The sequence below is a fragment of the Eurosta solidaginis genome, chromosome 4 (assembly GCF_040869045.1).
Source record: "Eurosta solidaginis isolate ZX-2024a chromosome 4, ASM4086904v1, whole genome shotgun sequence".
NCBI classification, from domain to species: Eukaryota; Metazoa; Arthropoda; class Insecta; order Diptera; family Tephritidae; genus Eurosta; species Eurosta solidaginis.
In genome coordinates, this window is record NC_090322.1 from 559,731 (window position 1) to 575,145 (window position 15,415).

Here is a 15,415-nt window from a genome sequence, read left to right on the forward strand (position 1 = left end):
AACTGCATTTCGCACCTTTTACGGACAATTCCAGTTCAATAGGCCATGCAACATTGCAGACAAAGCTGTATGCCATTATGATTGTATATGCACCCGAGTCTAGCCTAGCCAAGGGTCAACGAATAAATTGATTTTCGTAGTCGATTCTTTAAGGTAGGTCAAAACGTTTTTAAGTAAAAAACTTAAGCTAAATTTCAAGGTATGAAGACAATTTTCAATAAAAAAATTCAAAACAAGCATGCATACGGGGCAAATACTATACCTAAGATTCTTAGTTATTGTGAATTAGGTCACACTGCAGAGGAACTAAAATGAGCGTGCATATCAACTTAGGTATATGGAGCTAAGTGCCACCTTTGTCAATGAGGGACTTCGATAAAATTTTTAAGGAGATGGAACTATATCGTATATTCCTGGACCACTTTTGGGACTACTTCAGCACCGTTTCGGGACTTCTGGATAACATTTCGAGAAGACTTCGCAATCATTTCCAGACTGTTTTGTGACAATTTATGATTTATGTGGGTCTTGTTAGAACTCTTTATGCAATGAATGGTCCCCTAAGGAAGACACTTTCTCAATTTAATGCTTATTCTTCTATCTTGGCGTTTGATTTTTTATACAAGTTCACTTTTAAGAGTCAACTCATTAGACTCCTGTCATTAGTTTAACTATACTTTTTATATTTATAAGGTAAACATGTATTTATATTAAACAGTCTGTAAGCATATTGTTTGTTGATTAAATAAATAAACAAATACATTTTGAATAGTTTAAGCATCCTTTCGGGTACCCTTTAGGACTATTTTTGGAATCATTTCGAGGCTATTTCGGGCCATCTCGTAACCATTCCAGGACAGTTATCACTTCGGAATTATTTTTAGACTATATTCGGAATAGCCTCCAGATTGATACTTAAAAAAGTGCCGAATTTGTTTCGAATTGTTTCGAATTGATTCTGAAGTGATCCTGTAACTGTTCCGAAATGGTTTCGAAATAATCTTGAAATTATTGATATGGTGCAGGTTAATTGGCTCAAGACCCTCAAGAAAAGCGCCTCGATCCACAGTTTGAAAACAATGAGTTTACTAATCGAGTTGTGAAAATACTGCAGAATACCGTGCTAGGTCTTTTGTATAAACATTTTAACATCCATGTTCTGGCGCTCGGCGATTGACAATTGTTATAACTAGTTTCGTTTTCATTGAAGCATCATACATTATGGAAATATTTTGAATTTTTATATCAATTGTCAGTCACTCGGAGCCGGAATATGGGTGTAATTAACGAGCCGTAATAGTCAAATTGCCGTAAACGAAAAAAAAATTAAAGGTTACAGTAGACAATTTGTTCTCATTATAAGTTCTGTAATCTTGTGGCTTACGTCAAGTTGGCGGTTATGGTTCGATATGTATTCTACATACCTGTTGAACGCTCGTTGTAGTATTCAATCCACTGGGTGAGTCAACTGGAGAAGTAGAAGAACTGGAATGGCTACTGTCCTGCGATGTGATCTATAAAAGATATATTGATATTATATTAAGAATATACATCAAAATAATCAATAATATTTCATATCAAAATATGTAGCTCATTCTTTAACTCACAAACAGATTTTGTAGGTCGATATGGTGCAGGTAATGGCAATCCAAATAACATTTTATTCCAAAAAATTATTCATACAGAAGGTATTACATTGTAAATATTTAATTTCTCTTTCTTCCTAGTCAGAAAGCTTTAAATTCGAAGTAAATATTTTTCATCAAAAGTTAAAAATCGGGCACAAAATCTGTTTAGGTAGCAAGTTAATTATGGAATGACCGATATATATACCTGAGCATTCGTTGCGCTATTAATATTTCGCATAGAGATAAGACTTCCGGGCGTCGATGCAGCTGTAGTACTATTCAAAGTAGTGAAATTGTAATTGTCCATTGGATTTGTCATTGCAATTAATGAGTTCACGATTTCGGGAGTTTTCGGAGTAGAGCTGAGTCCAGAGCTGTCAATTCCCAGGAGGGAGGAAGGCGTGTTTAGATTAAACATATTGATTGTATTTTTTGTTGTTTTATGATTTCAACTCCGATGCCGTGCAAAATAAAAAATAAGCCCCTTAATTATATATATTTTTATGCAATAAATTAAAAAAAACTTTTTCAGTTTAAAATCACAGATAAAGGCCTTGAATGGTGTGTTTCCAAGTTATTTTCTGATGTGCGCTCTCTACCAGCAACACTTTGGCTTTCTTATTCATATTCGATACTTATTACTTTATCACAATAATTTGTATGTCAATAGCGCATATTATTTTGAAATCCACTCTGCATTAACAATGTAGTGGTTCTCAGTTTTATAGGTGCGAAGGCAGAAGCAGGAATAAATTTGATGCAATTCCGATTTGAGACTTTTAGCAAATATTTCTGAAACGATATAAAAAAATAAATTTTTTTAGCCATATGTAGTATAGAGCAGAGCATTAAATTTACTAATGAAATTTACTCTCAATTAGGCAAACGTTAATTGTAATTTATGAGTTTGAGTTCAATTAATTAATTGGATATAGCATAGCTGCATAAATACGAATGTATCTGTGTTTTTTTGCTAAGGCGGGGTAAATATAATTTTTTTTGTATAGCGAAAATGCTGTTGGAGAAACTAAAAAGAAAACTGCTGCAAAAATGGCAGCTTTTAATTTTTTAGGTTAATACGATCTTTATCCCGAATAATTTAACGATAGCCCTGTAATGGTATCTTTACAGAAAATAGCCCGATATAGATATGATACAAGCCTACATGATATTGCTAAGTTGGCCCATTTAAAAATTATTAGAAGTTAAAGGCCAACCTTTTACGTAGAAGCTTAATGCAGTATCATATTTTTTTTTCCAGAGACTTATGCCACTATCAAAAGAACCGACTCATATATACATACATACATACATAAATACATAAACTTGAGAAAAAGTAAATCGGCACTGTTTATAAATATGTACATATATACATACGTACATATTAATATTTTACTCCTCGAATAAATTATTTACTTCTTTTTAATATAAATATCTCAAATTTTTCTGAAATTTTTCACTATACAGATGTTTTATCTTTCGAATTTTCCTATTCCATTAACTATCTATATGTATATATATAAATAAATGCTCATTTATACCCAGATGTGTAACCACCCCGCATAAAAATGAGCTTCAAACCTCTAAAGAAACACATTCCAGATTTCTGGAATACAATTCGAATCTATTCAACTTTATAGTCCAATTTTGGTTCGCGACTATTGAAAAATATTATAGCTCAATTGTTTGACCAGTTAAAAAATAGGAACATTTTGAATTGTCAGCCACAGTGAGCTTTGGTATATACTTAAAGCGATGAAAACTTAAATAGAAACTTTTTATTTTTAAGAAGTATTCACAACTGTTTTTATCTCTAACCGTTTCGTTAATTTAAGAAATTTGGAAAAAAAACCAGCTTAATCTACTTCTGAAATATGTAATTATAGTTGAGTTATAAACTTCTTCTCGCGCAAGAGGTAACAGTTCATTTCATATAAAGGTGTCCAAAGTTGTATCAAAGTTGAGATCCTTGCCTCCAGCGACTAGTCCCGAAGACGTCCCAGACTAATCGAATGTTTTGTAGGGTACTTACAAGCACACGTAGATATGTTTGCAATCATAATTTTCGGTATACACAATACAAATATTTTTCTAGTTTAGAAATTCTTCCAAAATATATAAGTATATATGTATGTACATATGTACGTAAATTTGCTTTTGAAGTCTTAAAGAACCCATTTAAAAAGAAACCATAAATCATAACAAATGACTTTTGTTGTGTGTACATATTAGAGGTTTACGTCGATCGCTTTATCGCGTAGGCTCTATTATATACCGGCGGCGGCGTAGGCGGCGCGCCGGCGTACGCCGGTGTTCTTACTTTAAAAAGCTTGATTTTTTTATTTAAAAAAATAATATTTAGGAAAGATTTTGTTTGTCTGTATTTAAGGAAATCAACGTGTTGGCCATTTCGGAAAGATCCGGGGTTTTTGCCTCAAGATCTCGCAGACCGTTCAAAAATTTTCAGGAGTAGCTCCTTGCGGAGGGATTGTCCCTCGTTCACTTACTCCAGAGAGGCTTCGAACCTAACCCCGGCCTTTGGAATTGATACTGCTGCGTCTGCTGAAAAGAAATAGGGATACATAAAATAGCCACACTTTTGTCTGCATATCTCGTGCAAAGCGTAGTTTCACCTAGGGTTAACTCCTAATAATCGTCGCGAACACAATTTCTTTAAATCAGTTGTGGCTCCTTGGCAGTCACGCACAAAGGCGACTTACGGTTGCTATTAATGGCCTACTAATACTCATGACTCTCGTAGCACAGGGTGCCTCCAGTGTTTTCGGCAATGTGCGAACAGTAGCAATCCCTACAACCAGTCGCTACCACGCCTCCTGACCCTCACACCATATGCCAGTACAGAAGCTATAGGACTGCGACTTCGAACTCATACCTTCGTCGACTTCACTTTCCTAGAAGCTCTAGGTGTAGCCCCGAAGACTTTCCAACGGATGCTTTTGTCGCGCTATGCTGCCGAGCTACACCAGAGAAACGCCAAGAAACGTTAGCGAGTGACTATTCGGCCAAGGATGCCGCCTTCGAAATCATAAACAATCTAAGTGGAAGTCATTGCGTAATGGGTGAAAATCGTATAATCCTCGGCGCATCTGCATGATTAAAATTTTGCAAGGACCCCGGATAAAATTTTTAAAATGTAGACCAAAGTTTGCAGACGTTTGTGTTCACAACATTGATTTCAGTAGTCTTCCTTAAATTAAAACGATATTTTAGAATGAGAGTCGACCGATTTTAAGTTGAAAATGTTTACTGTTGTTTTCCGGCCTTATGATATAACAGCTCATTATGGATGGCCGCGTAGCTTCAGTTTTCAGACTAGTTAGAATGTCCACTACGTTAGGGTAGTAGCACACACGGTCATTAGTTCCACTGTCTTCGGAAAGATTTTGCTTCACCACTTTTGAGTGTTCTTGCGAAGGACAAAGCCTCACCTGGTAAATATATGTGCCTACGTATTCACATTTGTAAAAGGAGCCGTAACGTGTAGTTGATATTTAAACTTGGTTGATAGGCTATAATCAATGTAATTCACTCCAAAGGACTAGTTTTGGATAGGACCGCCAACTTTAGGAAATGTCAAACCGAGAGACTTGGGTGTTGAAGGATGAAGTTGGAAAATCAAAATTAAAATTTCAGACGCTATTGTATAATTTCGCAAATAAACAACAGATGTTTGAATGTAAGCCCAAGCGATTTTTCAAACCCTTCTCATACGTACATAAATCCTCAACTTAAGTATGAGGTAAGAATCATTTCAATGGACTGACTGTTTATGCCCCTAGAACCTGCTAAAGGATTTTGCATCACTGATTTCGATTATTCTTTCAGCCAATCGCAATATAATATTTAAAAAAAATCGGCACCTTTTTTGGGTATTTTGGTTTTTTTTACAACTTGAGGGACAATTTGAAACGCCTTGGGTAATTTTATTTGAATTCATTGTACATTATTGATTTTTTGAAAAAAATATGCAACGTGAGCATATAAATGTATTATATAACTTTTCTTTTAGTGTTTTGTTTTAATAACTTGGTGAATTGGTTGATGGAAAGTCCGTGTTAAGCAGACATCGAAAACGCCTGTTTTTTTTTAAATAACTTTTGAGCATTTAGAACGAGTTAAATTTTGCAACTAGTTTCTTATAACTGACAGTTATGCGCATCCGTTGATACCACTTTCGACCATATCCGACCAATTTTCGACATGAACAATAAATGGCATAAACAGTCTTAAACGAGTAGAAAATATAGTAACGCGCCGGACGCCGCCGCCGCAGCGCCGATATTTTTGACTTTCGGCGGCGGCGTGCGAAAAACGACCCTAATCGGGGGCGGCGGCGGTGTTTATCGGCGGCGTATATCTCTAGTACATATAGATTTCTAGTGGAATGAAAAACTAGAATCATGGACCATTCCAATAACTTATAGGTCACGTATTTAAAGTATGTATGTATGCACACACGCAATTAACACAGAATTATTACAAAAATACATATGCACACAATAACACCATATTGGTATACATATGTGACCCGGCCTATGAAAAGGTGGCTTATGACTCAAAAAAGAAATTGCGAGAAACAGCTGTTAAAGATAAAAGACAATGCATTTCTTCAGTTTCTTAGTAGTTTTCTTTTTTTTTGAGTCATAAGCCACCTTTTCATAGGCCGGGTCACATATGTATAACACAACAAACATGGCTATACATACTCGTACAAATTACAAAAAATAAAAATATACTTGGCTCTATTCAACTCCGAGGAAATTAAAGCCGAACTTCTCTTCCAATTTGCCTTGTGCTCCTTTTTAATTTTTCTTATAAACTGCCGGGACGGGACCTACATGTTTTATGTCAACTCCGAACGGCAGTTGCAAGGCAGATGAGTTTTCACTGAGAGTTTTTTCATGACAGAAATACACTTGGAGAATTTGTCAACAACATGGACGTATTCATTTATCATAATATTTTTAGAAATTCATCGGGGAATTACTCCTGATAAGAATTGCTACTTTGTTTGGATTAAATAAGAAATCGAAAAGAAATCCAGTCTCGGTGAACAAAATTGATGTCGGAAGAAGATGGGGTTGCTCTTCGAGTATTTCAGGGTCCAGTTTTCTGAAACAACTTATAGCCTTTCCAAGGTTATCAACGGCGTGTTTCGAAAATTATAAGTTAATATAATTTGATATTTAATGTAAACAACTTATTGAATGCCTTTGGTATGGAAATGCACATATGTTCATAAGTGTGGTACATATATAGTATGTACATACATATGTATGTATAAATAATAATTATTAAAACTATTTCTAATTTGTTTGACATTTCTGAAAAAAAGAACAATGAACTTCCACAGCTAGCATTGATAAACTAAGACTTACTTGTCTGGTCTGCAAGGTTGTAATTTTTGACAAATGTTTTTATTTATTTTCTTTTCAAAAAGTTTACTTTCGGAATCCGAAAATTTATTTCATATTTTTCGAAACTGGAACGCGAAATATCGAGGGACGAGTGTTATAAATCCATTAATGTTTGACACTTTCAAAAATCTCTGCCTATGAAAAGTTCGCATTTTAGTAATGATTGCATGATGAGTAGATAGCTCATTGTTGTTTCACAGTTTTACAATATATTGTATTAGGGTGGTAGCAGTAAATCAGTTTTAGATTAGATTGTATACAAAATATGTTTAAAAAGATTCACGTTATGTTAACAGAACTGTTTTTAAAATATCCTAAGCCTTAAAATCGATACCATTTGTTCCAGCAACCTGATTTTAAATATTACACATATTATTTTAGATCATTCGCTAAAAATGATATTCTTACCAGTATTTCACAAGCCTCAGATCATTAGGATGAATTTTTTTTACATTGTAAAATTGTAAATATCCTAACGTCGCCCTCATGCCAGAAGTATAAGTGCGCTTTTTTTCGAAATTGAGTTAAATTTTATTACCAAATCGGCGTACCATACGAAAACTAATCCTTTTTAAATTTATACCATAACTGACATTTTCGGCAAGTGACTGACGAAAGCCAGTAGTTTTTTTCCATTTTCCTGTTGATTTACAGGGTGTAGATTTTTAAAAGGAACTAAGAAAAGGAGTACAGAAAATTTATAGCAAAATCTGAATCCGTAACCAAAGCAGTAGAAACACTGGAAGAGAATAGCTTAAACTGCAGCCATGTTAACTTTATATTGACAGCCCAGCAGCAATTAATGCAGGATCTAAAAAAGTGGATGCAATTCCTGGAAAGAATCGGGACAGGGAGAAGCATACATCTACATTGGGTTCCATGACGTTTTGGAATAGACGAGAATGAAAAAGCGGATGAACTAGCTAAAAAGGGCGCATAACTCGAAACTTGCTCGATAGACGTCCCAACCAGATTGGGCGAGATTAAGAGAAGGCGAGAGGTGCACATGATCGACCAAGCAGGAAAGGCGTGGGTCCATGTGTAGATTTTACATCCTTTGCGTAACCAAGTTGCTTCTATCATTAAAAAGACAGGACTGTATACTCATGACGGGTATTCTGACTGGACACTGCCTTCTGGCGTCACATGCCTTTACATTAGGCTTGGTCAGTGATAGCAGATATAGGAAGTGCGGGTTGAAGGAGGAAATGATCGAGCACAATTTGTGCTCGTGTCCGAGTGATACAGCTGTTAGATCTGGAAGCAGCAAGTGACATAGGGCCTAGACGGCTTTTAGTATTTACCAAGAGGACGCTGTTATTTTATAACATAGGTCCTGGTTTTTGATAGGCGTTTACAGTTTGGTCGTTAAATAAACTTCTGGGAACACTAAGGACCAATTCAGTCTATGTGAGGTCCTCATGGACCAACCAGTTCAACCTAACCTATCCTAGGTATCTCCATTGATAGAAAAACAGGGGTGTTTTTGAATTTTCACTAGCAAAATTAGAGAAAGTCCCGACCTTAAAAGCGTCCGAGCCAAATTCGCGCAAAGATTTTATTGAAAAAATTAATTTACATATAAGTACATACACACAAGCCTACAATGTAAAAATCATATAATTTTGCAAATATTTGTATGTATACGAACATGTATTCAAATATAAATATATACATGTATATGTACACATCATTATATATTCAAACATCTCACTCAAATGTGCTAATTACGACCACAGCCGTGCGCTGCTGTTTCAAAAAAATATAACTGGAATCACAATAAATTTACATATGTGAAGAAGTCTGTATGTATTTAACTGCATTCCCAACCGAAAATTTTGGTAATACATACTTTGCTACAAGGAAAGTAGTTTCTAAGAAGTTCCCAAGGGTTGCTGTGACTGTGAAAAGCACTCTATGAAATCCGTAAGAGCTGTTGTTGAACCGATAAAGACACTCCCATAAGGTTTTAGGGATGTTGGTGTTGATGGCCCTTTGCCGGATGCGGATCCGGTACGTTCCTTATACCGGAACATCTCCGGAGTCTCTGCTACATTTAATGGAGATTCTGAATTAATTTTTACGAAGAAATCTAGCAAAATAAGTAGGAATGCGCCTTTATTCGATGGGAATCAGAATTGTAGCCCTTTAGCCACTAGACGGCTTCTCTATGTTCTTGTAACTCATACATACAATCACAAACTGTAAAATAATTAACCAAAGAAACCACCTAGTAATCCCTTCTAGGCCTGGACTACAACTTCTGTGAGTCATTCTTATCCCTTTTACTTTCCTACTGGGAATACACGATTTGAACGCATAGATTAATATATTTTAGCATTTTATACCGTGGGTGTGGCTCATGCTTTTGACACGTACATACACATGTTTGTATATATGTACATATGTACGTTGCCGAATTCTCCGTTCTGCGGCCTTGAAGAGAACGAAAATTTGAAGAGGGATTTGGGTATTTTTCGAATATTTAATTTGTTTGCCTGTGTTTATAGGGACGACGGGAGCAGAAACCGGTGCTATAAAAAAATTACAATTTTATGGTATTTGTTCAATATATCTTCCCAATATTACTTTTGGTTTGGTATAGGAGAAATCTCAATTTGGCAAACACACAACGAATGAAATTACAATTTGAAACTTGTTGATTTTTAATTTATACACCATTTGATTTTTTTTTAATTGTAGCTTGGATATCCAATATATTACGTACTCGTTTGCTGATTTTGTAAATTTTCAAATACTTGAGCCAAATGTCATTTTTACACGAATTGACATTCTGTTCGATTTCTTGGCGTACCAATTGCTTTATAAAATTGGTTGAAAGTCAATAAATCGGCCTGGTAATCGACTCTTGCGGCCACCGTGGTGTGATGGTAGCGTGCTCCGCCTAAAAAAAAATTGCTTAGTCATAATAGGGGCGGCGCCACGCCCATTTTTTAAATTTAAAAATTGAAGTTTTTCCTATTTACTGTTATAAATCCACTTGGGAAATGAAGTACCATTGATATAAAGCTCTTTTTGCAAAGATATAGCTTATTTTATTCGTCCACGACCCTTTTAAAAATCTTTTATATAAAAGTGGGCGTGGTCCTTAACCGATTTCGTTAATTTTTCTTCAAAGCATTCCTTATAGTAAAGGCAACCGCTCTGGCGAATTTTGTTACGATAGGTTTAACAGTTTTTGATTTATGATTAATAATATTTGTAAAATTGATTTTATCACAAGTGGGCGGTGCCACCCCCATTTAAAAAAAATAGGTAAACCAATTAATGTATAGGAATTTACAAATGATGTATAATGGAAAGGAGTTCTGTCTTCACTCATCAAATTTGGCCTGGCTATAAACCGTGTATCGGTTTTCGTTTATAAATATCTGAGATATATCTTTATCAATATATCCTCTTTCGCTAGAAATATTTTAAGCGGCAAAAAGTAAATCAGCTGTCGTAATCCAATACCGAGTTTAGGTAGCTCGTAATAGGCTAGAGACTCTTATCTGTCATTAAAATTTTTCATTTATACATAAAGTAGATATGTAGGTATACGAGCTACTTCGTGCGTAAAACCAAAATTGGTAACTCTGAACTGCTTTCAACGTTTCCTTTAAACGTGTGTTTGTTGAAAGTCCCACTGAAACTTCCAGAAATAGTGATAGCGATAATATTTAAATAGTAATACTTCTAACAGTGTTGTAGTATAACTTCTGGTTTACTTTTGCATTCTCCTAATCCATGGTGGAACGATACAAGGTGGCAGCATGGTGACATACCTACAAACATAAATAAAAGTTCCATGTACTTTATTTTTGTAAATTCGATGGGCTAATGTCAAAATCGTACTGCGCCGGAAGTTAATGTATCAAATCAAATAAAAAAAGTTTATAATCAGCTGTCCCATACTGCCACCTTGCATAGTTCCGCCATGTCCTAATATCCCAGTCTACGTACGAATTGTAATTGTGTATTGCTTTCTCTGTCATTAACTTCTTTCTAAGCAAAAATGTTAATTTTTTTCATTTTTCTACGACTTTTTTGTTAATATCCTGCTGTTTCAGTAATGACCATGTTTGTTGTTGTACGTAAATTGATATAACTCTTAATTAAAAAGCAACGCTGTTATTTACTAATTAAACGCTGTTAGTCGAACTTTAATAGTTCAAACATTGTCAGCAAAGAAATCGAAATTTTTTTCTTATCACAAGAAGCAAGCATTCAGTAATTCATTATACCGTTCATGGTATTTTAAGTTTGTCACGAATTCCAAAACTGTAAGTCCTTAGAGCGGAAGAGGATGATGATCTGAGTTGATTTAGTCATGCCTGTCTGTCCGTCTGTCTGTTCTCTCTATATTACATATCTTATACAGCCGATTATTCGGATACTACGAATGGGATAAAATTATTGCTCGGCTCAATTCATGAATGGTATAAGGTCTTCGGCGCAGAACCGTGGTTACTTGTTCTGCCTACTTTTATATCACTGGTAAACATCCCCTTATATCGCAATCAATTTTAAGAAATGCACATACATATACATACATATGTACGTATAAGTATAGAGTATATATGTATGTAGCAACATAAAGTTTGATTCGATTATAAAAGAAAGAAAGATAGTAAATTCCAAAGTATAAGAGTGAATTTTAATTTAACTTTGCTTATAATTTGAAATTTTCTAGAAACGCCAATAGCAGTTAGGAAAGCTTCTATTTGCATAACGGCATTAACTTCTATGCGAGTTTCCGGTGCTTATATGTATATGTTTTTGTGTAGGTTTTACATTATTTATGCAATGGGGCGAAGAGGCCATAACGTTTTATGTTCACTACACAAATTTGCGAGTTTGCCACTATATTTGGACGAAGAACGTTGACACTAAATTACCAAAAATGTCCTACGGATGGGCTATTAATGCTTAACTTGTTGGAGTTTGGACGCTTTATTTAATGTGATTCTAAAAGTATGTATATTAGAGTGGCCTTTATATTTTTTAAGTCGGGTATGTTTTATATACATCAATTAGATGAACTTATTTGAAAGTTTCCAATAGCTCATATTTGCTCACAAATCATAGCGTGATATACCTAAGAGGATATTAAGATCGATCTCCTTTAATTTTTGCTACAAATGGGTGGAATATATTTGGTTTATGCCGACTAGAAATACTTTTTCTAAAGTGTTGCATTTATCGGGACTTGGACCAAGAAATTTTCGTTTCGTTAGCCAGCACAAAGCTGCTAATTAATTCTAACACAATTTAACGATAGGAAAAAAAACTTAAAGTATTTAGTTTATCGAGTATAAAGATCGGTAGGCATTCGATTGAGAGACCTGGATGTATGCGTCGCTTCAAAGTTTCTGATTTTTTCCTTATTTCTACGATATTGTATGCAATTTAAGTCAACTGAGATTTTTCAATATATTGCAAAACTTTACTGACTGGAGTTAGTGGCTTTTACCAGAGTGGCTACGATGTATTTATTCCATTATCTTGATTGTGCTTATGTATAAGTTCTTTATTAAAGACAAATATTTTTGTTAAAAGCATTTTAAAAGTAACTCATATGGAGTTTTGACAAGCACGTTCACAGGAAGTAACTAAGTGAGTAACAAACATTATGCATAACAAAATAAGTATAAGCACCGCATTAGAAATAAAGCAGCAATAAAGTCAATATTAGAAAACCAGCCGATTCTGCGTACAAACTAATTGCATAAGAGTAAAAATGTGTGCAGCTGATTAATGGCGGAGTCATTAAAGGTGAAAGCATTAGCCAAGCTGATTGCAACTTTTCTCATGAATTTTGACAGTACGAACATTTCTCAGAGTATTTTTGACATTACCATCAACGAATTACACAAACAAATTACATGGAGTTTGTGTGTGTATGCCCGCTCTCTGTTACCACCTTACGGCTTCACCATGGCTATAGCATTGCCAGCACAATTCAAACATAAAGTATCACGTTTTTGTTAACGTTTTTAACGTTAACGAAAGCTTTTCGTTTCGGTTAAAAACGAGATACAATTTATCTTGATAATTTCTTTATCGATAATATTTCGAAGTATTTCAACGGAAACGGTGGAAATTTTTGATAAACTATTAGCTTAACGTTAAGGTGCATCCCTGGTATATACCTTGATTTTTACTATTTATTGTTGGTATAAAATGACTTAAATCTCGTGGGGCGAAGTGAATATTAGGACTAGGTGACACCAAATGTTTCTATTGTATTATATACTAGTGCAACCGGCATTCAAAAAAAGAGTCTCGCTTTTCCTCTTCTCTATCTATACCATTCTCGTCTACTTTATCCTCAGTTTTTCTTCTTCTACTCTCACTCCCATTCCAACTCTCGCTCCCCTCCCCTTTCACTTCTACTTCCACTCACCCTCCAACTTTTTCTTTCAATCCCATTCCCACTGCATCCCACTCATATTTGAAATCTCTATAATACATTTTCGATACTTCTTCGACTAATTGCAGATATGAAGCGAACATAAATTATTTAAAAAGGGGCGTGGCACCGCCCACTTTTCCAATGACAGTGTGGCGAATATTAGCATTTCAATCCATCACTATGCTGCTAATAAATAAATGCTCAACAATAAAGCAAGCAGCCACACATTTATGTAAACAGCGAAGCTAACAGCAAAGAGAATCATTTCACGTACATACACGTAGTCAGCAGCTAAGAGCAGAAGTTATTACTCACACATATACACGCATATAAGAAAAACGTGAATATCAGATATTGAAATAGGATATAAATAAGCAGCTGTTCGAGAAGGCCGTTCGTGAAAAGTCTAGACCTTAGGAGAAATGGCGAACGAGGTAATCGGGAGTATAAAAGCAGCGCAAGGTAAGAAATAATAATAAGTAAGTTTGACTATAAACGTTATAATTGAAGAATGCGAGCATTGTAATTGTGAGTTAACGTCATGAACCTAGTGGGACTATTAAAAAGACACCGGAAGGCATGCAGAGAAAAGTGAAGGCCACTACTGTAATGACGATGAAGATGACTTGTATGGCCACTTAGGAGAAATGACTTGTACGATTTGTTGCTAGACTTCTAAAACCGCCTAGGCGGTTAATTGTTACAGTTACAGAATATATTAAGTAAATTTTCAAGTTGCGATCGCACGAAAGCTCGTTTTTTACATACGTAATTTATTCATAAGTATATATCATGGGCTTCAAATGAGTACTTTTGTTTGATGGCAACACTGAAAAGCAGAGATTTCGGTAATGACTATATTTTCAATACAAACAATTTAAGGTGCTCGGGTATGGGCGGACTGTTTGGAGTACTTGCATGTGCATGAAAAATTCTTTGCTTATACATACATTTCGCCCATGAAATTGAGATGCATGCGTTTATTGGAGGGTTTGACTTAAAAACCCGACTGTTAATCCTAAATAAGATTTGTTTGTTATCAGAAGGAGGCATTCAAAATGTTAAACTTAACGAAAAAAAAGTGAGTTTGTCTGTTATATCAAAATTATTGCATTTTGACACGTAAACGCTTATTTTGTTAAGGAGCCATTAGATGTAGGGATAGGCACTCCCTAAAAGAATTGTAGTGATAGCAGCAGCTCATTAATATTTTTGAGCTTTGCTATATAAGTTATGGTCAAGTTGCGTGCCATTTGCACTTGCAAATATCTCTTTATCTACATCTGGTTTTTACCTGATATACTAAATGTCCTAGAATTTTTGTGATTAAGTTATATACGAACTGTCGTTTTAACGAAATACGAATTAATAGTTAGTATGTATTTGTTACTTCACGCCTACTCAAACATGCCACTGCAATCCGTTTACTTCTATGACCTTGACACACTTGTATACACGTAAGGAAATAAAAGGAAATACACAAAACTTATTGCAATATACAAGTAAATAACTAAATATAGTTATATATACTTATGAATGTACAAAAACATATAAATGTATGTATATTTAATATGGACGCTCTTCCTTCGCCACGCTAAATACATAATAATGTGTTCATATATATATATATATATATATGTATGTGAGCACGAGCTCGAACTTAGTCCCATTCAATTTTATGTACAGCAATACATTTTGTATCATTTGTAGGACATTTTTAGTTTTTAAAACATTTGTGGCTTCAAATATTGGAAATTATTTTTGTATGGTTTCAACAGTGAAAAAACAGGGATCGGTGATAATAACTATTTTTTCAATGAGAAAATCCAAAAGCTTTCGTCTGTTGGAGAACAGTTAGCAGTATTTGCTTTTCATGCCTTATGCATATACTTCGAATGCAGTTACAAAAAATGTTCTTAATTATGCGCCCA

At 34.8% G+C, this 15,415-nt stretch overlaps 1 protein-coding gene across 1 annotated transcript in view; it reads right to left on the reverse strand.

Annotated features, from left to right (window-relative positions):
- The window catches only part of Atf3 (Activating transcription factor 3), a 67,196-nt gene that overhangs the window by 13,665 nt on the left and 38,116 nt on the right, over window positions 1-15,415 (reverse strand). Inside the window, exons 3-4 of the mRNA XM_067779270.1 lie at window positions 1,834-2,420; window positions 1,425-1,514 (exon numbers count right to left, since the gene is read on the reverse strand). Coding sequence (XP_067635371.1) covers window positions 1,425-1,514; window positions 1,834-2,046 — 303 coding nt within the window. The 5' untranslated portion in view covers window positions 2,047-2,420. The remainder of the gene's footprint in view (window positions 1-1,424; window positions 1,515-1,833; window positions 2,421-15,415) is intronic.